We start from the raw sequence: 27362 nt of genomic DNA on the forward strand, positions 1-27362 counted from the left end.
AAAATCCAAAATTCTAGTTTTTATTATTGAAAATAATACACAAAGAAATGTAAGAATTAGGTCCAAAATCAATAATACAATTTCATCTTACAAACAATTCCATTATGTGTGTGTATATATATAAATATATACACTTATTATGTTCTCTGTCTGGGGGAAAGGCAGAGAATTACTGTACAAAAACTCATAAAAATCGTAAAAAACTTCCTGTTCTTCTCGGCTGGCGCAAAACTGTTCGACACCACGTCACACATGCTACTGTGGTAAAAGCATAACAGCCATGATTACGTTTCATGAGTTTTTCTTCTTCGTACGCTTAATGAAAAAAAATACTATCTCTCCATATACATATAAATATATTTATGCTGTGCAAACTGCAAGTGTACGGTTCCACCAAGTCGGCTAAAGCAGGGCTTACAAAGAAAGTTGATAAACTCGTTACAACGCATCTCAGGGTTTCTTGTTCCTGTTTGGACATAATATGTGTGTATGAATGGGGATGAAATGAGTGAGCAAGAGAATGAATTAAATAATTAAAAAAGGTTGGATGGATGGAAAATATGCCGATGTTTCCCCAATAATAATAAAGAAATGTTGTGGTTTTGCAACATTTCAATTCTGTGATTTAATCTAGGTTGTAGGCTGTCTGCCAATGCAGTAGAGAAGAGATTAAGACACGCACACATTTGACTTTACGTTTGAAATGCAAGAGACTCGTGATGTTACACAGAAGTCTCAGAAGTGTGAAAGACACAGAGAGAAGGTCTAAGATCTTACTCAACCTGCATAAGAAGTTATGAATGGTAAGTTTTCACGTTCGTACCTTACGAAATTCATTCATACACAGTCCAATGGCATCTCTCTTGCTCATTCTAATGTATGTGAATTATAGGTGAGTTCACACTTGAGAAACCCATGAGTCTCTTATTACTGAACCAAAACCCAGTCCCCAACACCCACTGGCAAGCCACACCCAGTAACAAGGCGGCACAAATTCGATAAATAATATTACATAAAATACCAAAATACTTTAAGGGAGCCAGCTTCCCAATATTTAAACGAAAGATTTTTTAATGTTCATAACTTCAACCCACTGAAGTATTTTTCTCATAATTTTTTTTCTCTCTCTTTAACTTGTTCTTTAGCAGTGATAAATAAGACAGCAAGACACGGTCTGTTAATACCTAACACAAACGCGCTCATTAAAAGTCCCTGACTCTTCTGTCCTGTACATTATTATACATGGTTTGGACTCTGGTGTCGAACTTGAGGTATCACACAACACCATGCCATTGGTGGAAAAAAAAACAGCAAAAAACCTTCTCAGCCAATAAGAACTGCTCCTCCAGCTTCTGTGTGGACTGCTCGTTGGGGTCCTACCATTTACCCGGGATTGGTGTACCACACTCGTACCACGCCACGTAGGTGATGTGGGAGTTGCCTCCTATCTGGCCAAAATGGACTGGCTCTTGTCTCACTGCTCTGTAGAAACCTGATAAAGGGAAGGAAGAGTGGGTTGGTGCAGGCCAAGTGCAGTTTAGAGTGACTGTGTCCAATAGGGAGGATCCATTTTGTTTTGAATACCCAAAAGTGTTTCTGTAGTGGGCAGGACCTTTAGTAGAAGGACACACTTCCAAGTTTAAAATCTTGAAGAACTCCCATTTGGTAGGTGGGTTTTTGAAAATAAATTTAGCTTAGTTTACACAAAAGGAGGTTGGACTGATTATCTTCTAATTAGAGGTGTCAATTCCAGGTTCATAGATTAAAAGTCCTCACCAGGATTTTGCTCAGGCTTCCTGGATTGTGTTGATTCCACTAATTTTACCTGGATTGCTAATTAGAAAATCTAGCAAGCTTGAGCAAAATCCTGGTGAGGACTTTTAATCTATGAACCTGAAATTGACACCACTACTTCTAATTTTATATTTTTGTGTAGGCCTAAGCATACATTGTTAGGCCTAAGCATACACATTATTATGTTATTATTATTATTATATATTAACGTGTTAATGTCCTAATCTATAATATATTTTGCTTTATCATTAATAACAAATCTTAAGCCAGCTTGAGCTGTCTGGTTAGTCACTGTTAAGTGAACTGTCTTAGCAATGTTAAGTGAACTGTCTCACTGACACTGTTACATGAGGTGTCTGACTGATGTGCTGTCGCCTGTTACCTCTCCTGGATGGGAGCTGGTCTGCAGGCATCTGTGTGCCAGTTCTGCCATCTAGGAAGGAGTCCACAAACTGACAGTGATCCTCCCCATGACCCGTCTGGTCTCCAATGTTATAGAATTTACCTGAGCAAAGGCATATGGGAAGCAATTAGCTAAAATACTCCTGGACTTTAACGTGAAAAACTACTAAAAATCCTATAATAGCAACGAAGGTGTAGCCATGTACGCTAAAGATGTACAACATACTACTTTAATCATATATTTAGACATAAACTGCGTATTCCCCCATTTTAGCATTTAATATCTTGTGGCCTCATATATGTCTGAAAATATTATTTTTCACTGTTATTGCAATATCAAATTTCCCCTTGGGGCTTTAAATCAAGAGAAATAATATAATTTCTTAACAGTAATTCTTGAGCATTGAATAATATAAATCACCACTAAATTCCTTTCCAGGCTGTTCCTGAAGATCTAATGCCCGGCAGAGTACAGTTTCATCCCTGTGCCTAAAGATATACTGCCCTGCAGAGCATACGTTTGACTCAGATCCAGTTATCCAGCTCCGTGAGTTGGATCAAGGATGGATGTAGTGAGTTCCGTAGGGAACTGACAATATCTTATCTTAAACATTGACCAGACCTGATCTGAAGAACGTGCGTTTTTGTTTGCGGGGCACTGACCGTTGAGAGAGTCACTCAGGTAGATCTTGTACCGCAGCGAGTTGCAGAGCTGAATGCCAACGAACTTGCGGTACCACGTCCTCTTCACGTACTGCTTGCCGTTGCACTCCGAGTACGAGTCCGTCTTGAAAGGGAACTGCGTCCAGATCGCGTCCTTACCTGAGACAACCACATTCGTTTACATTAAGGTGTGATTCATTCTCTTCAATTCAGCTACACCCATCTCGCCCCCTTCCACCTGTCATGCGTTTATGCATATCGACATATATAAGTGCAGTAGTGTTGCCAGTAGAGCTCACGAGTTGATTTCTAACTAACTCGACCACTTGTCATCCGCGTAACATTCGCCGTGCAGAAACATTCGCTGACACCCTCCTAACGCTTTCTTCCATGCGTTCATTCTGTTTGCGCACCTGTAGACCTGCTAGACCTGTTAGAAGAGTCAAGGAGCCAATCCATTAGTCTGTCTCCACAAGCCCATTACTGACTCTCCCTGGCCTCTATTGACTCGTCATTACCGCCTGCAAGAGTACCCATAAAACTACGGACTGAGGCTGCAACTCTGATTAGGGAGGCATGTGAGAGCAAAGGCATCATCTCTGAAGAACCTGTGTAAAGACTCTGTTGGATCTGTGCACCCTGGATATTGTGTCTGTGCCTAGAACAAACACAAAATGTGCTCAGAGTTTAGAGTAGGGTATATTTAAAGTAGGGTATGTTTAGAGTGGAGTATGTTTGAAATAGAGTATGTTTAGTGTAGGGTATGTTTACATTTACATTTACATTTATGGCATTTAGCAGACGCTCTTATCCAGAGCGACTTACAAAAGTAGAGTAAGAGTATGTTTAGAGTAGGGTTTGCTGTAGAGAAGGGCCCTGTTTTCTAGAGCAGGTTCTGCGTTTGGACATTGATCAGGTTAGATATGTGCATACGGCTCCTCTCATTGCCTGCAGGGTACTCATTGGCTATTTTGCTTGGCTGGGACTCAAATCTGGAATGAAGAATGTGTTTTGATGTGAGCTTCCTCTCCAAGGACATTAACTTTCTCTTTCTCTCCTTATCCTGATCTCAATGTGTAACTCCCTTGTATAGAACCTGTGTGCTGGAGACTTACCTGAAACGTTCTCACTCACTCTGGGGTCAGCTGTGGAGGAAAAAAAAGAAAAAAATAGATGAGATATTCACACTCACTAGTTCCTTTGAAGGCAGCCTGGTGACTGTAGCCATCAAAATGATCTGTGGGCTATAGGAAAGTTACGAATGCTGCCGTTCCAGTTCGTGCTGGCTACCCTTACGAGGGCAGCAAGCCTTGAATATAAAACTACAATATATTCCAACAAGCAGAAAATAGTGTGTTTTTCCAAAGAGTCACTCAATCTCCCTGGTGAGGACAGATTCACTGGCACAAGCAAGTCTGCCAGGCAGTCTAAAGCTTTTAGAGACAGTGATTTAGCTTCAGGAAGTTGGAGGTAAAATTTCATCACTCTCTTCTCTGATTGTCTTTCCACATTGCATCCCACATCCACCCTGTCACTCGCTCACACACTCCCTCTACGCTCACATCCCCTTCATCTTCTGCTCCAGCATCCTCTCCCTCGCCCAATACTCTATCATCTATTCCTGGTCTCCTCTTCTTCCTCCTCACTCCTCTCTCTCTCCTCTTCATCCTCCTTACTTCTCTTCTTCCTCTTCTTACTTCTCATCCTCCTTACTTCATCCTCTTCACTCTTCTCTTCATCCTTCTCACTCCTCTCTCTCCCTTCCACTAAATTCTTCTTCTTTTTCTCCTGTAGCTCTCCTTCTCTAACAGAAAGGCAGACTGGTCCCAGAGCTAACATTTTCCCCGTAAACCCATGGATGACGTGAGTCTTCATTTGTTATGCATTTATGACATGTTTTTAGAGAGTCAGTACGACAGCGGGGGAGGTCTGGCAGTAACCCGGCTTTCCCTGCACGCCGCGTGTCCGCACGCTGTGATGGGGTCTGGGGTCGGGACTAACACAGCAACATGCTGAACTCATTATGTTAGTCGAACACACCCATGGTCACACACACACACACACACACACACACACACACACACACACACACACACACACACACACACACACACACACACCAGTTCTGTACGTACTTCTCTGAGGGATATACAGCGGTTGTTTTTGATGGACACACTTGGACGGCCCAAGCAGGGTATACTTTTGGGACCATCACCCTGACCAACTCAGAGCCTTTTTTTATGGACTTTTTAAAAGCTCGTTTGGAACCACATCTCGAGACTTGGAAAGACAAGCACGTCGAAAATAAAATGGCAGATGTTTGCGAGTAGAAATGCAGTCTGACAGATCCACCATTCAAACCATTTTATATGTAACATGCACTGGACTGGTGTCAACAGGTATCGTGCCCTGAAAACAACAATAAAACCTCAATAGTTTGGTGTGATTTGCAGCGATTGTGCAGACAGACGCCTGCTTGCTGTCCACGTGGCATGGAGTCAAAGTGTACTGCTATGTGGTTTGTTTTAACATACCAGACTCCGTGTTAAAGGTCACTGGCTCGCTGGGAGGCCCCTCTCCCAGTTCATTCTTTGGCTTCACCTTGAACTCATAGCTATGAGTTAAGGAAGACAGAAATATTATTAACAGAACGCTAGGTGTGAAATTGTTGTCCATGCAATTTAGGCCTGTCTGAAAGGTGTAAAGTGTAACTTCATGCAGGTTTAGGCCGTTCAAGCACGGCGAGTTGAATCGATTCATCGCTCTCCTGCAACAGGAGCCCACACTTCATCTTATGGGTTTCATTCCTGCAGAGCCATGAAGTTCACTCACACTGGTCTTATTCAATTGGGTGTGGTGCCTAATCGAACCAAAATGTGCCAGCCTCAGTGGCCGTTGCGCTTAACTTCGAGCGAGTCAAAACGAGTTTCACGTGTCGAACATCCACAGTGACACTGGATATGTGCATCCTGAGACGAGTGAGCGTCAGGGCCTCTTTAATAGCTCTTCCATGTGTGAAGTATGAATATTCGGAGGGCCCTCGTGCAATGGGCCCCAGTTCACATGGAGAGACGCTTTATACTGTGGCGGGAAAAAGGAGCCAGATCACAATCTCATTTCAGGCTCGTTAAAAGTGCTAGTCAGCATGGCGGCTCTCTGACAGATGGCCTGAGGCGGAGCTCAGATCTGACCTGAGGTCCTAACACCCTCCGGGGTCGAAATTCTCAACCCAGATTCTTAACAGAGGCTGTGTTTATTCACCAATTCAAAGTGTGTTTTACCTAAGTGTGTGTGTGTGTGTGTGTGCGCATGAGCGCTCATGTATATTATGCTCATACCTGCTTTCAGGCTTAAGGTTCTCCACCGCCGTGTGTGTTTGGTTGGTGGTGACGATGGACACCTTCTCACCTTCAGGTCCTTTTGTGGTGGAGATAACCTCATACTCTGTCACAGGAATCACAGCAAATTATAGCACGTATTATCTGGCTGCATCAGAGGGCAAATGCAATATTTTCTTCTTGAAGCTTTCCCCTGAGCAACCGTTACTGATCTTCCTAGATGGCTCCTTAAGAGACGGATCCTTAACCTGTGGTGTCGTTGTCAGTTTTCTCCCAGTCCAGGATGATAAAGGAGGGACAGCCTTCCACGGTTACCACCGTGAGGTTGGAAGGACGCGTGCGTGGTGGAGCAGTGACGTTGGTCTCGCCCGCCTCCTCCTCGGGGAAGTAGTTGAGGGACGTGGTGATGGAACATGGTTCATCCGGCTTCTTGTCCGTCTTATACACTACATGGGGAGCTGCAGCACAAAATGACTTCAATAAATGCCAGATAACGCCAAGGAAAACGACAAAACAAGTAAACACCGAAGCTAGCGAAAACATATCCCAGCATTCCACAGTGAAGATATCTCAGTTCAAAGTGATTAACTTAATTGAAGCTAAGGAGCAAATTATAGGGATTTATTTCTTTAAAACTTTTCCACGGTCCATGTGTGTTAGAGTCCTTTCATCCCTTGTGCTTTCAGACTTCATTATAGTAGAAAGCAGGAAACATCTCTTTACCGATGAATCGTTCCTTGCCCATAGCATCAATTTTGGATGTTGGAATCGAGCTGAAGACAGAGGAGTTCTCCCACGTCTCAAACCGTGTTGCTGTAGCATGGAAGGAGAGAAGTAAGCAGAAGAAGTGTTGGACGTTAATAAGATTAAGTGTGGTGCTTTAATTTCAAAATCACATATTTTCGGAATCCTATTCTACTCATAAAGGGACACGTGGCAGTCTGACAGGCTGAATGGAGCTTCACCATTGACTGGGGGTGGAGTTGTTCTGGGTTTAGCTGGCTTGATCGTCGCGGGTGGTGTTTTTGGCTTCAGAATGTCCGCCTTGTCCTTCAACACATGTGTCTTGTCTGCAAGGGAGGTTCAGATCACTGCGTTTAATAACACCGATCGGCAGGACACACTTCACACAACCATGATGGACTAACTCACGATGTCTAATGACTGGACTAATTCCAAGATGATGAATTGCTACTACAAAGAGAATTTTAACATCGTTATCATAAAAAGTTCAAAGAACATTATTATTGGTTCATTATTTGGTTCAAATACCAAAGTCCATTGGCTGCTCATTTAGTAGATGTGCAACAGTGCATCAATCTCAAAGATTACAAGCCTCAAGCACAAAAACATTTATTGTGTTCTCTACTGGTGGGTGTAACAATTCAAAAGAAATAAACTAACAACAATAATAATAAGAATAATTCAGATTTCAGTATTTCAGACTAGACTACATTTCCCTTTAGTGATAGAAAGGAAAACCATTGCCAGGGGGTCTGTCACAACACTTAGATGACAACACTTTTAGTCAAAGTGGATGTGCAATTATGCCTGAATGCAGTTTCAGTAATTGAGAGCCTTGTTCAGGGGCCCAACAGTGGTAACGAAGCAGTGGGGGGACTCAAACAGGCAACCCTGTGATTAAGAGCCAAGTAACTTCACCACTGAGCTACTGCACTTCAATCCCCCCAGCACACCCCCATCACATAATCAAGGCATTAAAGACTTCAAAATGGGCTCTTACTAATAGGCTGTAATCTAATGTGAATGCCAGCACTCACCGGGGTCACTTGGCTTGCCCACCAGGTTGGTGTTCTTGCTGACGGAGGAAGGAGGTCGAGCAGGGGAACCTGGAAATCAGAAAGGAGGAGGCTTCAGCAGGCCTGGAGTAACGAAAGCTCTTGTCGCCAGCGCGGGAAACCCCGGGTTCTGATCCAAGCAATGCGTCCAACTTCGTCATGCAGCACATTCAGCACAACTAATAGCGAGCACGAGCCCTCGATCGCACAGTTGCCATCGTCCAACGGCATCGGTTTTCAGGGTTTCGGAGTCGGCAGCGAGGGCTGTTTCCATGAAACTTCATTTTTAGCTCCTCAAATAGGCACATCTAATGAAAACCAGTGGAACTCCTTCCACAGCACCTGGCACAGTGTGTTGGGGTTGAAGCTCTGCAACAGTTAGCACTGGATTCAAATGTAAGACTAATGAGCTAGAGAATCAAAGAAGTGGGGAAGTGCTAAACTGCCATGCTGTGGTGATGCTGGTCTGCAGTCTGGTAATCCTTCTTAATAGTCCCCTTTTTAATTAGCAAAATGTTTCTGCAGGAATAAGAATCATTTTCAGGGTTTTGTGCATAAAATGCCCAGTCTTGGTCTTGAAGATCTTTGGGTCTTTGATCGTTAGTTCAGCACAACACTCCAGATGGTCATGAGCGAAGCAAGCAAGGGCATTTGTCCGGATTACCCCGGCTCTCCGATGCACACGCAAAGTTGTTTAGTGGCAGAACCCAGGTTTTCTGACCAGTTCTACCAAATTAAGCTGCCCAAAAATGTCTAGAAAATGTCTTAGCGCGTCATTATCCTATTGTTGATTTTATTTTTGTAACTGAATGCAACAAGCCAGATAATACTAATCATTCATTGGTTCTGACAAGTTTTACAGTGGAGTCTTCAGATGACTGGTGTACAGTAAACGCACAGGAGTGAAACATCTGTTTTCCAACAGCATTAGGTCAATCTCAGACTCAATGAGGAAACCTCAGCAGAGACACTTTCCTATCAAGGTCCCCAGGACTCCTTCCTGTAATCTGCCTACACAAAGCCTAATAATCATCTTGAAATAAGACCTAGAGACAGGCTTTAAAGAAGCAGCAACATTTCCTCAGGTTAATTGCATATTTCTGAAATGTGCACTGCAAAAATACAAAACATATGTCGTAAATTGGCTTTGCATGTGCAGGGGCCAAATTTTTGATAATCAAAGAAATTGGTTCCAATTTCTTCACTGGACGAACCGAATTATTAACATTAACATAAAAGGCCTGCATTCTGAAATACAAAAGCTTGTAATATGGAATGCTATTTAAAATAATCCCTCGACTAGGTGTCTTGGAGAACTCTGCTGAAAATCTTCTGTCTTTGAGGAGAGATTTTAAACACTGTCGGACTGTTCCATGGCAACATTTGCTCTTCTTAGCGTAAATTTTCTGTGGGAATGAAACCCCTGTGTGCCCCTCATAATGGTGGCCATCAGATCCAGTGCAGTAAGGCCTTGCCATGCCTGTCCGAACACCATCAGAACTGTGGAGTGCTCTCGCTTGTGAATATACCAAATCGTATGTTGTGTGAAATGAAAGAAATAAACAATAAAACAACACCATTCAAACAATGTACGGAGTTAATGGAGACCAACAAAGAAACACCATTCTTATAATGAATACAAGAACTTAAACACTCGCATAAAGCTCTGTGGAGGCCCAGTGTTCTCTCATGCTTGCAGTCAGTTCTCACAGCCAGAAGGAAACCGACTTAGGCTTATGGCTCCTACTTTGGAAAACCAGTTAAAACCGCCCTTGGAAGAGCAGTCCAAACACTCGCTTTGGAGCAGTGAAGGGCAGAGGAACAGAATCCAGATCCTCACATCTTGCGGCGAAAAAAAAAAGAAACGAAAAACTAAGTGCAAAGCCGAGTGCAAAAACAAGCCAAAGCTTCGTTCGCTTAAAGCCGAAGACCAGCAGACGCCATACTTCCACTTGGGGAAGTATTTTCCAAAGATCCGGCCGGGCCTTTCGCTGGGGCAGGCCGGCGGTTTTGGACTGGGCCCGGAAGCGTGCGGCTCTCATGCAGATTTCGGCCTGCCGGCCTTTGAGGCGCTTATCGAGAGGGCAGCCCAGGGCGGACCGCCGATGAGCTGTCCCGCGCCTTTACCGTAGAATCGCTCCTCGACAGAAGCACGCACGCGCCCAACGTCACCACCGCCCTCTGGGGATATGACTTCGGACAGCGAGTTATTAGCTGCAGGGAGAGGAGGGCGATTAAAACCGGCTTTGCCTAGTTGCAACCTTTTCCTGGACAAGAGGTGTTAGGACGCGTGAAGCTGGTTTTGTCATGGACCTGAAATTGTTAAAATCCAACTAAGCAGTCCACTGTTTTGTGAAAACACAAGCAGAAAGGTGATAACAATGTTTCATGGGCAATGTTTATGTACACAAGGTCATACCTAAAAAAAGCCTTAAAAAGAACAACAATGATCTTTTGTTGATCAACATCAACAGTGTACAAAAAACGTTTCTCTACAGTGAAAAAATTATGGTGCTGTCTAAAACATCTGAACTATTAAGAGTTCAGTTTGATTTGAAAGCTTGAGTTACTGCATTCACGTTAGCTAGAGGTAGTTTATAATGATTAAAGAGCACCACCATTTTGTGATCTTTGATTTTCCACTGAAACCGATAATGGACACAGAATGCAGGGTGATGGATCTCACACAACATGCAAACACTCATGCACACAACAAATAGCATGAAACAATACTGAACAATAGCATGAAATCCCAAGAAGGGAATCCCAGTATACTTGCAAACATGAAGCCATGTTAAAATCTTGTAACCACATACAGTTGAGTTGATAATACGACAACCTGTTTTTATGCGTCAGAAAGAAAAAAATCTCTGTATACCCTCAGAAGACTAGCATCTATGGAAGAGAGTAACCGTGGTAATGACCCCATGGGCTGCACCATGAAGCTTGCACCAGCCCTGCAACTGCAGAAACTTGCAGGACACAGACAGTGGAATCGAGGACACGTGTGAAACACAGCAGGCGGGTGAGCGGATGAGCTGGCTGATGGAGCGATGGTCGGATGGACAGAGATGGATGGGGAAAAGACACTGGACACGAGCTACGTGACACAGACAGGGTGGGGTGTGGCAGGGGAGAATGCGGGGTTAATGGTGGCTGACAGACACACCCGGGCGGCTCATTTTACCAGTTCTGCCTCTGGACCACGTGACTGGTTTGGGGAAAGAGAATCCTTTGTGGAGCTCTCCATTCACTGTTGGAAGGAAAAGAAGGGGCGTTACGCAGGAAAGGCACATCGAGGTGGCTTCACTAGCTGCTAGCATGAGAAAGGCCGTTAGCATGAGCCGACCTACGACGAGTGTTGGGGGAGGGGGTGACTGGGGCGGGGCTTGATGGGCTTGTAGGTGGGCAGGCACTGAGCCTGTCTCTCATCATAAATCACAAGGGCTTGGGCCTGCAGTACCGCAGTCAGGAGACCACCGAGCATGACGGCTGGTCTTCACCAAGCCACCAGGCTTGGAGGCTAGCCTTCTTTGCTCCCTGCAGGGGTCACTGTCATTTTAGCTTCCTCCAGCACCCGATTCGGCTTGATACTGTAAGCTGATGAGTCAAATCTCCTGGAAGTCAGTTCAAGTAAGGAAGGCGCTGCTCGCATTCGATTCTGCAAGAGTGGAGTGTGAGACTCTCATTCTACAGGGATACACTGGGCAGATCCAAGATCTTTGATCCCCGCTAAGTTTCTCCTCTTTCAGTCCAGCTTTAGAGCGTAGACACAACTGGCAGACGAGTTGTTTAATTTCAAAGGCCCATGTTATATCTTGTTTCCAGTTGAGACAGTAAGACTGTTCTAATATGATACAGGTGGAAATGCAGTACCAGACAGCATTGTTTTAACTGACATCAGTTCTGGGGGAGGGAGGTTTGGACCCAAAGAATGCAAAAAGCTTGAGAGGGAGAAGAGATGCAAAACATTATCGATTCAGAGGGAAGGAATAAGAGAGGGAGGCAGAGAAGCACTGATAGGTGGTAAATGGGGCTAGAGTGGTTCCTTTACCCCCGAATCTCCTGGATGATTCGTTGGCCCTGGGGAGAGAAGGGGGCCATATGCCATTAAAGGAGGGGGGGAAAGCAGGATTTCTGCCTGTAGCCGTCTTGTTTCGGATGTCCACTGCAACCACTGAATCGAAGGGTTTGGGTGGAGCAGACAAGCTCAGGTCTCTCTGAAAGCCTTTACCTGGGTAAAGACAGACAATAGCAATTTGGGTTACAGTGTGTTGGACTATGTGAGGTGAAAGAACCATGTGCTTGTGCAGTTGCTCATACATCAACCAGTAGAGGAGCTGACACTGGACTCTCGGTATGGTAATACCAGCGTTAACCCAGGGTTGCCAACTCTCACGCATTGAGCGTGACACACACGCATTTGACTGTCTTCATAAGCTCTCACGCCACACTTCCGATTTCTCACACCGAAAAAAAAATCTAGTTTATTTACTTCTACGTCATATCTATGATTCAATGAGTTGCTAGTTCGCTCTGGCGCCAATCACTGGCGACCGATCGATCGCGAGAAAATACTTAATTTGTGTCCATTTTACACCGCCCCAGTAATAATTTAGCCCCCCCCCCCCCCCCGTCAACAATTTACACTTGCCACCTCCTCCAGGTTCTAATCTCCCTCCAACACAGGGATCTTGAATAGTTGGCAACCCTGGTTAACCACAGGCATGTCACTATGCTAACACAATTGCTAAACACTAGCAAATTACATAAAGATATTTGTCACTGCTCAGTAATGTTGGAACCATCAGCCACGCGTGTCCACAACGTATAGATACACACTATATTGCCAAAACACTGTTGTGTCAGTGTATGAGCGGTGATATGATTGGGGACTCAATAAGGTGCATTTGCGCAGCTCCTGTGGAAGCAAGACACAGTGTAAGACTTGTTGAGGAAAAATCAGAAGCTGTGAGGTCACATATTAGTCCTGGCAAAGTCTACTAGACAGACCCTGGACAACAGACTAGTAGTAGTACGTCTGACAACACAACATGGCAAGGAATAGTCACACTCCACTAGGATGGAGACTTTTGGGCTGTTTGTGGAGGGCAGGGTTATAGAATCAAGACACTGGATGGTGAAGCAGTTTTTTTCTTGGTTTGCCCATCTCTGACTTGTGCCAGTACCTACTTTTATCACATGTGTGATCACCATGAAACAGTGTGAGGCCTCAAGTCAAAGTTTTTTTGTACTAGATTCTGTGTGGAATTGAATTGGTTTTGTTCACTCAGTTCAGGAAAAGAGAATGAATTAGCCAAAGCTGTAAACACTGTCATAGCGAATCACTGGCAAAATACGGAATTAGACATCGCCTGCTGCCTGACAACGCCTGCAGTTAGACCATTCGTTTTTAAAACAACAAACTAACACAAAATGGTAAAAGCGAGCAAAAAGAACATGAAACATGGAAATTACCCGATGAACTATGAGGCCTGTGAGTGCTGCTAGTTGCCCTGGTTTGAGAAAGGCCATGCCTGTCGCCTTCGGAAGGGGGCTGAGGGGTGGTAGTGGTAGTGGTGGTCTGGTGGGGGGGTCGGGTGGGCAGGAGTGGGGGGCGGCTGGTAGAAACCACCCCTGGCTGAGAGGAGGCTTTTCTAGCACGGCTGTCAGGCTCTGTGTTGAGAGAGAAGGAGCAGAACGGTTTCGATTTTTGAGACCACAGCTGTTGATCGATGTGCTAATCAAATAGCACATATGGGTATTTTTTTATAGTCTCACTTTCCCACAAGGCTGCGGGGTGAGGAGAGATTGTGCAAGTGAGTGACTGGCATTCAAATCCACTCCATCAGCTCCAGATGGCAGACACTTGAATACCCGTCAAACTCCTTAATCTCTCCTCTTTCTTTTCGTCTCGCTTTAGCATTTTCCTCCAAGATTAGCTGCTATTTTGGTTTTTACTAGCTCATGGTCTCATTATCAGTCAGGCCCGGTTTGACAGAGAAGGAGAGACAGGGAAGGAGGAGGAGGTCAACCCAGAGCACTGCCTCTCCCTGCTGGAGCTGGAAAGAAAAATAAGTGACTGGTGTCTTTTGGCATGCGACAGCTTCATGCAGACTGGACCACAGGCAACGACCAAAATGCAGCAATGCTGAAAATGAATTAAATTTCTGTGAAATGGTGGAGGGGTGGGGTGGGGTGGGGTGTAGTGATCGGAGGGGGGCATCTGGCCAATGAGAAGAGACAGAGAGGTAAAAAGAAAGTGACACAAAGATGAAAATGACAAAAGTTCAGCATTCATGAAGGTATGTTGTATATTTAATTTATAAATGTATATTAATATTAATTTGATTTAACATTACATCTCTACTTAACAGACATCCACTTGCTTCCTGATGTAGGGTTGAGGATGGAAGCTGCAGGTGTATTTTAGTATAATTTCTTTAGTACACTTTCTTTCCTGTTCAGGAGAGCAGGAGAGTGAGAGACACTCACATAAGATTATAAAATGGAAGTATGATAGATAGGTAGATAGATAGATAGATAGATAGATAGATAGATAGATAGATAGATAGATAGATAGATAGATAGATAGATAGATAGATAGATAGATAGATAGATAGATAGATAGATAGATAGATAGATAGATAGATAGATAGATTTGAGTAATAAAAATGGGGTAGACTTTTGGGCTCAGATGGTGATCAGAGGATGAAGGATGCTCCTAGATGTTTCAGGGACTAGTGCAAGTGAGATGTGCAAAAATGAGACACCATGCATGAACAACCACAGACTTTACTCTCAATGGCACGCTGGGAAAAACTTACACTCGGATGCCGTCTCTGCCAGTCAGGAATCCTCCTTTCCGTGGAACCAGGACTTTCTAACTTATGATTGGCTTGGATCATGCCAGCATGCAACAAATCATAATGAAGCTGATGATTTCAATTTCCACCCACAGCAGCAAGACCGAGAAGGAAGCATCTGCACGCAAAGCTGAGTGACTGGGAAATAAAATCTCTCTGTGTTACCCAAGGGAAGCTGAGGCCATTTTGGCTCATTGGATCTGGGAGCAAGTGCAGTTTCCTGCTGGACCAGAGGAGGCGCTGTGGGAGATAATGTAATTTTTTTAATAACCAGGAGATGTTGAAACAGACAGAGAGAGCTGGCACACCAATGAAGCTACTCCAGTCAAAAAGGGAAATTAAAAGGGCAATTAAAAGTTATCAGAAAAACCCTGAACTCCGTATGTCTCTGAGGTTGTGTGTGTGTGTGTGTGTGTGTGTGTGTGTGTGTGTGTGTGTGTGTGTGTGTGTGTGTGTGTGTGTGTGTGTGTGTGTGTGTATTATGCAGAGTGAATAGGCAAATGTCAGTTTCTCTAAAAGTTGACAGTGAATTACTGTAAAAATTGCCAAGTGAAAGAGGAATAAAAGAAAGTGAAGTTATGCAAAAAGAAATAAAACAAGACAACAAGCAAAATTACCGAATGATGTCTTTGGAGCTCCTGGAAAGGCAGGGTTTGTGTGCAGAGAGGGAGGTTTTGGCTGGGTTCTGTTGTGTAATGCTACAGGACAGAGATGAGACAAGACAAGAATACACTTTCAAACCCCCTGGGGATAGATGGCTGTGGACACATTATACACATGCTGAGATCAAACGATACGCATATGTTAACAGATGAACACACTTTTCTTCTCTTCTGGGATTCATTCTTTGGCTGAATTAACAGCGTGTGGCATGTGGCTTACCAGGACGGGGAGGGAAGACGACACGTGGGCCAGGGATGACTGGCTTCTGCAAGATCAAAACAGAAACTATTTTTCAGCAATGACCTGTCACACTTTGTGGGTTTAATGATGGTGTGAAAATCAGTGAGTTAGTTTTATTTGAGCTTTTTAATAATAGCAGTAATGTGACTGAACACTGAACTGGATCTTTGATCTTTGGTTTTATGGTTTACCCAGGAGTGCCTCTCTCAGCATCTTGTAATGTATTTCATTTCCTTCTGAACACACAGACACAGCAGGAGACCTAATTGAATACAACAGCATGTGCTAAGTGTGTACAGTGTTCTTGCTAGGGCTCGAGGCCAAGTTTGACATGTTTGTGATCAAGTTTAATAATAACAGCATGGGAAAAATGGGAGTAGAGAGGGGAGGAGAGGAGAGGGGAGGAATGGACAGGAGAGAGTTAGAGTGACTGGCCCTCTAACACCTGTTACGGTCCACTGGGGCAACAGCAGTTACAGTTTGATCACAGGAGGATGAACTTTTGTCTTTTATATTACATATGCACACGTTCAGTGCGCCTTTCTCAAGCACAAGCCAGGTCCCTGGCTGCAGGTCTGATGATGTGTGGGAATACGTTTCTCATTAGGACCAAGGGTTCCTTCGCGTGCGTTTGCTGCAGCTCCCTGCTTCACAAGCAGCAGAGGAAACGTACCACAGGCTTGGGCCGACTGGGCTTGTATGTCTTCTGCGGGTTCTTGTCTACAACACACAGGATGAGAGGAAATTAACGATGCCGCAGAGTGTCACATCCCGCATTCCTGTAAGCATGAATAAAAATTCCTTTTGCGGAATTACATCCCCTGCAGTTACGCATACCTGCGTTGTTTGTGCTGTGGACAACAGGCTTGCTCCACACCCCACCACGGTCGTCTTTGTTTGGTCGCACACCAAACTCATAGGGAGTGTTAGGCTTCAGGTTGTCGATGACTGTGTCACTGGTGGGGCATGTTTGATAGATCCACTTCCTGTTCCTTTCTCTGTAGCGGACTGTGTAGTACCTGAGAAGGTGTTTTTTGCAGAGAAAAAATCCCCAAAGAGAGAAAAGAAAGAAAGATTATTTACAAGAATAGAATAGACGACATGGGAGATGAACTCCTGGTATAATTTCACCTGTCTTACAAATCTTTTTGATTACGAGTCATCAAGGACTGAATTCTGTCCACGAATGAACACAATCATATAAATGGTACAAAATGAAACAAAAGTTTCCAGTGAATGACTGAATCACTCTGATTGCTGGCCTACCATGGCACCAACCCTGCCAATGCACCCAAGGATGTAGGAGATAAAATGGAACTCTTGTTTTGACAGGTGTGGTAAATATAAACGACTGACCCAACTGCATAAACAGGTGGCACTAGGTCGGGTCCAGGACTGATTTGCCCAGCCAGGTACCGCTTAATTTTGCTGCAGGTGCTAGGCCCAGGTCCGACCACCTCGTGAGGTTCTGAGCGTTCAGTCATGCTCAGAGAAGTGGCCAGGACACACACAGACGGGCTGACATTCGATTTTAATAAGGGCCCAGGCTGGTGTGAGACTTTGCAGCCGCTCTGGAGCGATTCACTGTTTCCAATAGCCTTTCCAGCAGCTCAGCCCTCTCCGCACAACAGAAAAAATACATATAGCAGCATATGGCAGAGACAGAAGAAATAAATGGAGAAAGAGAAAGAAGTCGAAAAGCACACGAGCATGTTGACAGACACAACAATCACTCATGAATGCACACTTGCACATGAGTGAGAGTGCGCACACACACTTACAGTGGCAGAAACCCCTATCCGTATACCTACCTCTATCCCTACACTTATGCATATCCCTAAACAAACCCCTACCCCTATCCCTATCCCTACCTCCATACCTACCCCTATCCCTATACCTACCCCTATCCCTATACCTACCCCTATCCCTACCTCCATACCTACCCCTATCCCTATACCTACCCCTATCCCTACCTCCATACCTACCCCTATCCCTATACCTATCCCTACCCCTATCCCTACCCCTACCTCCATACCTACCCTTACCCCTATCCCTACCTCCATACCTACCCCTATCCCTACCTCCATACCTACCCCTACCCCTATCCCTACCTCCATACCTACCCCTACCCCTATCCCTACCTCCATACCTACCCCTACCCCTATCCCTACCTCCATACCTACCCCTACCCCTACCTCCATACCTACCCCTACCCCTATCCCTACCTCCATACCTACCCCTACCCCTACCTCCATACCTACCCCTACCCCTACCCCTATCCCTACCTCCATACCTACCCCTACCCCTATCCATACCCCTATCCCTACCTCCATCCCTACCCCTATCCCTACCCCTATCCCTACCTCCATACCTACCCCTACCCCTACCTCCATACCTACCCCTACCCCTATCCCTACCTCCATACCTACCCCTATCCCTATCCATACCCCTATCCCTACCTCCATCCCTACCCCTATCCCTACCTCCATACCTACCCCTATCCCACGCAACCTTTTTCCATTCAGACTCCCCCTCTCTCAGCAGACTTCTGCACAAGGCTTATGCAACACAGATCGTGGAGGCCTGCCTCTGTGAGCAGAATATAGAGCAAATTTACAACTGCATTTTCTCAGTGCGTGGAGCCAAACCAGGCCTCCTTTGTTTGTGTTCAAAAGCTGCATCAGTGTAAATCCCCAGGGAACTGGAGAGAGAGCTGAGGTGGACGCTCCACTGAGGAGAATTTGAGGAGAATTTGGAGACTGAATTATCCTTTAATTTGATACAAGGGGCCTTCATCAGTCATTTCTTGTGATCGGGGTACATATATGGAAACCTTTAGTGTAGAATCATGGACTGTGTGTCTGTGTATGTGTTTATGAGAGAGCGAGAAAGAGAAAAAGAACCTCACCCATCCTCCAAGCAGTCATTCATAATGTTTCCCTCATAAGGGGTCTTCATATACACTCCCCAGGATAGAAGCACTGAGGTTGGGGAGACAGTGCCAATGACCAGGTGAAGAGGCTTCTCCATGTTCACCTTACCTGCAGAAAATAATGCATCAGCTCAAGGCGCATAAGCCTTAAAGGGATAGCATTGATCTAAGATTGGTTTCACCATGACATGCAATGGATCTCCTCAGGACATCCAAGACAAGAACTGATCTGGGATATACTCTCTTAGGTGTCTGATACACCTGTATCAGTACTATACGACGAGAATATTTCATATACCTGTGCATTGTTTCTTCACATCATTCATTGGAATTGGCTGGACAGCAACCAGGTACTTGGGTTCAGCATCTAAGAGTGAGAGATACAGTTATTGCACACCACAGCAGTGAAGAAGATGACAGGGAAATCCTAAACAAAGATCTTCCTTAAAGTCTTTCTGATTTGCCTGGGGTCGCCAGGGGTCACCAGGGGTTCTCTGTCACCAGGGCAATGAAATGCAAGCAGTGACCAGATCAGGGAGGCACCAAAATGAAAACAGGAACAGTGTGTTTGATGATGACAGGCCAGCCTGAGGAGAAACAAACCATTCCTTCCCCTTGAGAAGCTGGCCAAACAGCTGCGAGGCTTATGAGAGCCGCTGTTTGGAAAGACCCACGCTAAGATCACATGCTAGTTAATGCATGGATTCATGGAAAAGCCTGACTGAGGACTAAATGAATGAGACCACTACACTCTCATCATGGAATGGCTGACAATTAGAGGCAAAAAAGGCACAAGTGTGGGATTTTTTTAAGCATGTGGTTGTTGTTGGGCTGGAGTAGGCCACCATTTAGCCTGATGCGTTTGCCATTACATAGATGGCTATCCTAATGCTCTCTATAGTCTGTGAGGTTTTTATGGCTATCCTAATGCTAGCTATGGTCTATGAGGTTTTTATGGCTATCCTAATGCTAGCTATGGTCTATGAGGTTTTGTGGCTATCCTAATGCGAACTAAGGTCTATGAGGTTTTAATGGCTATCCTAATGTTACATATAATCTATGACATTTTTACGGCTATTCTAATGCTAGCTATGGTCTAATAGGCTTTTATGACTATCCTAATGCTATAGGTTCTTATGGCTATGTTAAATTTATCTACAGTCTATGAGGTTCCCATGGCTATGCTAAAGCTAGCTGTAGTCTACGATGTTCAGACAGCAATGCTAATGCTAGCTATGGTCTATGAGCTTCAGATGGCTATGCTAAAGCTAGTAATGGTCTATAAGGTTCAGGCATGTCGAGGCCATCTGCTGTGCACGTGCGTCTGATCCTAATCTTAACCTCCGTGGTAAGTGCATTCAGACTGTGGTCTGCATCGAGAACGTGAATGAATGATTCTGCTGTGTGTTTGTGCGTCAGCAAGTGAGTCCTGTAGGAGGGCCAAACAATCAGGGGCCCCGTTCCTTCCTCACAGACGGGGCTTTGTTCCTGAGCTCCTGGACCAGGCTCGCCCTTGGGGCCTGCCCGGTGCCCCGCAGGCCTTCCCACGTGATGACTTCAAGAGCAGCTGATTTAGGAGTTCAGCTGTGAGGTGTTTGGTCCACCATGGGTGCAGGCATGGCCCTGCTGATCCTGACTTTGGTAGCACAAGTTTAAAAAAACACCAGCGGGCAGCCAACCAAACATGAGTGCAAGATAATCACACTGAGGTAATGTTCTGGAAAGGTCCTAGTGACCAAAAATGCCTTCAGGTTTCTACACTTGTTCATGTATAACAGCCAAAAGCCTTCATGTGAGTGTGTCAAATGATGTGAGATTTGTCAAATGTTTGGGACAAGGGTAAGAATGGCAGTTACCACAGTAAACAGCAAATAGGGAGGTAAATAAACAATATACTATACTGTCACGGTGACAGCTCCGGACCCCTCCTTGTGGGCGTGTCGTTATGTCGTCTGCGTGCAGTTATGTCCATGTTTGTAGTTCCGTGGGTGTGGGTTGTTTGTGAGCATGTTTGTTAGTCTCACCTGTGCCTTGTCTCGTGATCACTGGGGAATGTGTTCAGCACTTATTTAATGTGCGTTCGCGCAATGTCTTGTGCTCGTCTTTGTCTTGAGTTTGTGCCTGTGTGAGTGTCCGTGTTTTGTGTGCTCGCGCTATCGTGCTGAACTGCACTTGTGTCTACGTTAAACGTTCTATGTTTCACCGCAATTGTTTCGTAGTGCCTGCCTCCTCCGCATCATCACACTATACAGTGATGAAGCTAGCCATGCTCGGAAGTGTCCTGAAAAGCTAATAGAGCTTTGTGGTACAGCATGATTAAGCGAGTCATTCTTCACGTGCCAATGTTTGCTGGTGTTCCAGTGTGTGAAACGTCCTTTGGAATTCATGGATTCATTTGTTTTAAGTTTTTTAAGCATCAACTCAAAGTTTTAAAGAATGTTGATGTAGTCCTAACCTCAGACTCCCAAGACAGCAGAGAATGTGATCATCATACAAGGATGAATGGTAAGAAACTGCTCCACAGAAGAAAACATTGTAAGCAGTACTTACGCTAAGGTATGACCTCTTGACTTTCAAAGAGGTTCTGTCCATTTTAAAAAACAAAGTCAATGCTGAGATGGTTTATTTCCACCTCAAGTATCTTACTGTCCACTGGTGCATAACCAAGACCAATCCATTTGGTTAGAATTTTGATTCTGTTTGTGGTTTCAATCATGATAACAATTCACTGGTTTTGGAAGATCACAAGGCGGTTGTTTTGAAGTAGTGGAAAACTAATGTATTGTGGTTTCAGGTTTTTGCATATTTTGTGTTTTGTGGGACTTCTCACTCTGGTGTGAAGAATGAAGCCTATATACTTAATCTTCATGTTACAATTTGATGGATGTGCACATCTGCAGAAAGACTTACCAATTTCTGTCTCGTAGAGTTCTCCATTCTCTGGCAACTGTATGAACTGCTTGGAGAACATGCTAGAACCATAGCCTAGTATGTAGCCCTCAAGCTTGATGTCAGGGTTGGGTCGAACAAACTTCAGAACAATAGTGTCACCCGTGGCGTTAATCCGGACCTTCATGTTCTGCCTCCGCACTGTTGAGGAAACAGAGAACAGTGTACTTCTATTACTAAATTGTTTTCATTCAGTTACAGTAACGCAACATAAGTACTTAACTATTTTTTTCTTCTAAAATTCCAAACCCTACTGGCTCCTGTTTCACGGTGGAATTTCATTAAAGGGAATTCCCACGTCACGGGAATGTGGAAGTGATTAGCCATGTACAGCATGGGTTTTTGAGAGTGGTGACCATATACATCCTCCTGGTGGGCCATGGCCTTTCCTGATTTATGAGCTTCGGGAAGATGCTGAAAAGGGGGCTACATTTTTAAAGAACTGTGGGGCTGCATGTCATGGAAACCAGACCTAAAAGTACGCCCACCCACTTCTCTGAAGCCTCGATGAACAGGACGTTCTGATAGCCAGGAGAGCAGCTTCCTGTCCCCCAGTGGAATATCGTAGCATGAAGGATACATGCAGGCTCAGGCAGCTGAGTGGAGTTTCCTTTCCTGCCAGTTTTCCCATCAATCAATAGTTCCATTGGATAAGACTGGGTTAAATGAGCCAAAAGAATTGGATCATTAAGTTCATTTGGAAGTGCCTCACTACAGTCTTTTGGAATGCGTTATAGGGGGTTCATACTGATTCGTAGGGCTACTGGATCATCAGCTTCGAAGCATCTGTCACATCAGTCCGTCTCGCACGAGAACCACTTGTTAAACATGCTCATTAGTGTTTGTTCAGACCCAAACCTCTTAATGGGCCCTTGATAGCTACCGAAATTCCCTTAGAAATCCCCGTCTGGGACTCCTGCTTTAATCATTCATACAGATAATGTGAGCTAATAAGGAAGTGGACGGCATGGCTGGAAATGATAAAAGTAAGGCTGTTTTTGTAATTGTAATTGTAATGCGTGTACTAATTTATCACAGGGCATCGTGCAGCTATTAACATCAAACATCGATCAAAGTTTAGAAAAAGGAATGTTCCTTAAGACAAAATCAAGCCCCCTTCCACACCGACAGCCACAAGTCAGTTAACACGTTCCCATTTTGAACACGTTCCATTTGGAGCGAGCCGGGAACTCTGTTGCAGGTGGAGCTGATGAACGGCAGGATGAACTTGGCAGCCCGTCAGGAACAGTCACTGGCTGCAGGTGGCGGCTTGTTCTTCGGAGCAATTAACTCTATTAACGGCTTGGCAGAGAAGGAGTCCAGGAGAAGCGGTAGGCCGTTGCCATTGGTCTTGGCGAGTGGCCTTTTCCTGTCAGCTGCATCTTGTCCGTCCTGTGTGGACACTTAATGCACGTCCCACCGCGCTCGGCTGGCCTCTCTTCCCATAGGTGTTCTGGAAGTTTCTGGACGTGAAGGAACATGTCCAGTTTGACACGAAATTAACGAGTGTCAAGGGGGTGAGGTGCGGCGGGGTAAGTTCCAAAATGCCTATGTGGAGGACTGTGTAGCTCCAAAGCTTTGTCCCAGAACTGGAATGTTCTCTAGACTCTGATAACATGGATCCGGATTCTCTTGGACCACAGCCCATTTCTACTCTCTGTCCTGCTGAGCTGACACAGCTCTGGCACCTTCTTCTCATGTGGTGTGCTTAAACTTATAAACATGCTGATTTTCAGAAATTCCTGCTTGATAAACACCATTCCATACTTTGGCTCGGAGCCAATGTACACGGATCACTCAAATTTCATTTGGAAATCTAAAATATTTATTTCAACCCCTTAGGTGGACGCCACCAAGCAACGTCTTGACTCCAGATGCATGGATTTCTCAGAATGCCATGGTGAATCCAAGATCTGAAAAATTTAAGCCAATCCACCAATGCATGGTCAGCACCAGACAGAACTTTCCATGGAAAATCCAGAAGCCCTCTTTGCTCCCTATAAACATATACAGTAAGTCGTAAGTAACTCTTACAAACTTCCGAACCACCTGAAATACAAAGACAGGCCTGGCTTGATCTGGATTATTAAGAAAAGGCGGTAAAGTCCGAGCTGTGCATCACACGGGGGGCTTAGAAAGGGGGAGGGGCTTAGGGTTGTATCGCAGACCTCCGCCATGCCGTAAATACCTCTTCTCAGCTGGATGGAGAGATTGCCTCCATCTCTTTGCTCCATAACTGCTCCGTTCACCAGATATGACACAAACCATCATTTCCACTGGCTTCAGCAGGAGCACTCTGGGACTCTCTGCTCTGTCTGTCTGGTCTGTTTCAGCTGCGCGGTGCATTCTTTGTTTTGGGTCTTATTTTGCCATCGTCTCACTTTCCCTTTTCATCTTCCTGTCTGTCCAGCACTCACCTGGTCATGCGTTCTCCTCCTCCCTCATTCCTCCAGTCACACACTGAGGAGTCAGAATAATCACAGAACCAGTGCAAAGGCTTCATCTTATCTTCTCAGCACACACACCTCAGAACTCCAGCGCTGTCATGTTTTCCAGCACCTTAATCTCTATTTTCCTTGTGGGAAGCGCTCCCGCTGATAATGGCACGCTGTGCGGCGTGACTCCGCCCTCTGCCCTGGGGGCAGCGTTTTTCATCCTGAATTTAACAGGGCTGCAGTTCCCCGTACAGTAAAACACTGTGATTTTAGCTCATTTGGGCACCGCAGCCGAGAAAGCACGCTAAAACTTTTTTCCACTGCTTTTTGTACTCCCCTGAAACATTGACTAATCAAAGACTGCAATGTGATTTCAAGGCATGTTGCAAAATGGAATAAAACCTTTTTGCAGACTTGTTAAGGGCCCAAATCCCACTGTGGCAGTTCAGGGGAAAATGATCTAAAGATGGAGCTTCAGGACAGCAACAGCCAAATGGCTGAGCCTGAAGTGATTACATGTGTGCATGCACACACACACACACACACACGCACAAACACACACACGCGTGCACATGCACCCACACACATACACACACACACACACACACACACACACACACACACATACACACGCGTGCGCATGCACATGCACCCACACACATACACACACACACACACACACACACACACACAAACACACACACACACACACACACACGCGTGCGCATGCACATGCACCCACACACATACACACACACACACACACACAAACACACACACGCGTGCACATGCACCCACACACATACACACCCACACACACACACACACACACACATACACACGCGCGCGCATGCACATGCACCCACACACATACACACACACGCACGCACATGCACCCACACACATACACACACGCACGCATCTGCACCTACACACATGCACCCACACACATTCACTAACACACACACACACACATACCCACACACACACACACACACACACATGCGTGCACATGCATGCACACACATAAATAGCATACAGGATGCCCATATACTAGCAGCACTTGAGACAAAGAGTGTGTCTGTGATCAGGGCTTGGGGCGACAGACACAGTGCAGGATGGGGGGTATTATCAAAAGCAGGGTCAAAGGGCATACTGTTATATACTCATGGACTAAAAACAACAGAGGTCTTGCAAAGATCAAAGAGACCTTTACACACACACACACAGACACACACTCACACACATGTGCCTGAGCACCCACATGCTGCCACACGCAGGGACACACACAGATCCTGAGCAAGCTCGGACACACACACACACAAGCTCACAAAGTTCTACGTGAGGACACGTGCACAGCTGCGCCCACTTTTGGCCAAACGCACAGACGCACATACACACACTCGGACATTTGCGTCACGGAAACGCAATCTTGGCGGGCCGCGGCACTCACGTCGTGATATGCGAAGACAACGTCGTATTGTTCGGTTCGCTACATTGCATAAGCAACGTGAGAACGTCTGCACTGCGTCAGCAGCACCACTTCAGAGCCCAGATGATTTCACACACACACTCACACCCTCACACACACACCCCTGCCCCTTTCATTTAATCCCAGCCGTGTCCAGTCCTCAGCCTCTACGCCTGCAAACGAACCGAGAAACAAGTGTCTGCCGCCCCGCCCGCTAGTCGCATCCCACCGCATGAGCGACACGAAGGTCATGAGATTCAGGAGCCCCAGAGACGGACTGAGCCGGCGTGCTCTTCCAGATCCACCTGCAGAACGCTCGTGCATCCTGCATCCGCAGCCTGCTGACAGGAACGATTCGCATTTCGCTTTAGCACTTTCTCCAGATATGAGAATTTGAGATCTTTAGGGTGCCACGAGCAATGATGCTCTCCACCTGCGTCCTCATTAGCAGCAAGTCCCCTGGGTCAGCAGTCAGCAGTCAGAGTCAGAACAGAAGTCAGTAGTCAACACAGCAGTCAGTGGTCAGAGCAGCAGTCAGTCGTCAGAACAGCAGTCAGTTCTCAGAACAGCAGTCAGTGGTCAGAGCAGCAGTCAGTGGTCAGAACAGCAGTCAGTAGTCAGAACAGCAGTCAGTAGTCAGAACAGCATCTGCACGAAACGCAGTGTTTCGGTATGAGCATCTGCAGCTGCCCCCTAGCCCTGACCGTCTACATCACGTGTACGACCACGCTGCGGGTCGTCGAGGTCTCCAGGTGCACTTACCTCTGACCATCTGTGCTGAGGACAGGGAGAGGAGCAGAATGCTGGCCAGGGAGAGCCAGAGCCAGACGTGGAGGAGCAAGGATCCGGGCATGGTGCACGACGTCTGGGTCCAGGGTCCGGGTCAACGGTCTGGGTCTGGGGTCTGGATCTGTGTCTAGGTCTGTACAGGGATGCCTGTGGAGTAACTTTACTAAGACCTGTTGCTTCTTCTACTGGAGATGTAGGACCTGCTCTGTCCAGTGAGTCTACAACTACTGCACAACAGGCTCCTGTGAGTGCCCTGCATAATCTATAGCAATCCAGGGAGGGAGGGGAGTGCTGATGTCACGGCACGCACCCACACAGACGTTCACGCAGACACACACCCACTTACACACACACACACACACACACACATGCTCAAACACACACACATACACACACACACACACATGCTCAAACACACCCACCCACTTGTGCACACAGGCACTCACACATACACACATGCACATACACACACACACACACACACACACATATGGGTTGAGGGTGGGAGGGAGCGGGGCTTTTTTTCCCTTTCTTTTTCTTTCTCTCTCTCTTTCCTTCTCACTCCCCCGAGTGTGTGTGCGTGTGTGTGTGTGTGTGTGTGTGTGTGTGTGTCGGTGGGTGTGCACGTGTGTTTTCACTGGCTTTTATTTCAATAAGTACAAGAAGCTGGCTGGGGTAACAAGCAAAGAAAAAGAAAGTGATAAAGAGAGGGAAAAGGATGGAGAGAGAGATGGAGAGAGAGACAGGAAGGTAGATGGAGAGAGAGACAGAGATGGAGAGAGAGAGGGGCATGTGAAGGCATAAGTTCAGTCTGGCTAACACTATGCTGGACCTGAACCTCTTTGATACCTGTCATCTCACCCTCATTCTGAAATGACAGAAGATAGGACAGAAGAGGAGAGAAGATGAAAATGAAAACTGGGTAGTGGAAGATCAAAACAAAGGACAAGAAGATAACACCCCCCTCTGAAAAACAAGTGATTATTTGTAAATCTTTCCTTGCACATGCCACAGCATGCAA

At 45.6% G+C, this 27362-nt stretch overlaps 1 protein-coding gene across 12 annotated transcripts; it reads right to left on the minus strand.

Moving 5' to 3' along the window:
• On the minus strand, positions 1 to 26597 carry abi3bpb (ABI family, member 3 (NESH) binding protein b). Of its 12 annotated transcripts, XM_076984969.1 has the most exons (23): positions 26315 to 26597; positions 21608 to 21787; positions 18996 to 19064; positions 18674 to 18806; positions 16603 to 16784; positions 16439 to 16485; positions 15745 to 15790; positions 15480 to 15560; positions 15028 to 15102; positions 13475 to 13672; positions 12051 to 12230; positions 11184 to 11249; positions 10124 to 10210; positions 7979 to 8047; positions 7163 to 7267; positions 6921 to 7010; positions 6446 to 6655; positions 6198 to 6303; positions 5394 to 5473; positions 3975 to 4004; positions 2860 to 3018; positions 2177 to 2299; positions 1 to 1492 (listed from the first exon to the last, which is right to left on the minus strand). In XM_076984969.1, exons 1-23 carry the CDS (start codon positions 26403 to 26405, stop codon positions 1377 to 1379), a joined length of 2523 nt encoding a protein of 840 aa, XP_076841084.1. In that variant the 5' UTR covers positions 26406 to 26597; the 3' UTR covers positions 1 to 1376. The 12 variants fall into 12 exon arrangements, with proteins under 12 accessions (XP_076841084.1, XP_076841086.1, XP_076841087.1 ...); XM_076984971.1 differs by lacking the exon at positions 15028 to 15102; XM_076984972.1 differs by lacking the exon at positions 10124 to 10210 and having other exon boundaries at positions 2 to 1492; positions 26315 to 26596.
• Positions 26598 to 27362: the final 765 nt, after the last annotated feature.

The sequence above is a fragment of the Brachyhypopomus gauderio genome, unplaced genomic scaffold (genome assembly GCF_052324685.1).
Source record: "Brachyhypopomus gauderio isolate BG-103 unplaced genomic scaffold, BGAUD_0.2 sc37, whole genome shotgun sequence".
Taxonomy (NCBI): Eukaryota; Metazoa; Chordata; class Actinopteri; order Gymnotiformes; family Hypopomidae; genus Brachyhypopomus; species Brachyhypopomus gauderio.

Coding starts and splice junctions, on each gene's coding strand:
- abi3bpb (XM_076984969.1), bottom strand. CDS start 26,405: ATGCCCGGATCCTTGCTCCTCCACGTCTGGCTCTGGCTCTCCCTGGCC. Junction 18,807..18,995: donor TGTGAAGAAACAATGCACAG/GTATATGAAATA, acceptor TATTTTCTGCAG/GTAAGGTGAACATGGAGAAG. Junction 15,561..15,744: donor CGTCTTCCCTCCCCGTCCTG/GTAAGCCACATG, acceptor TCTGTCCTGTAG/CATTACACAACAGAACCCAG.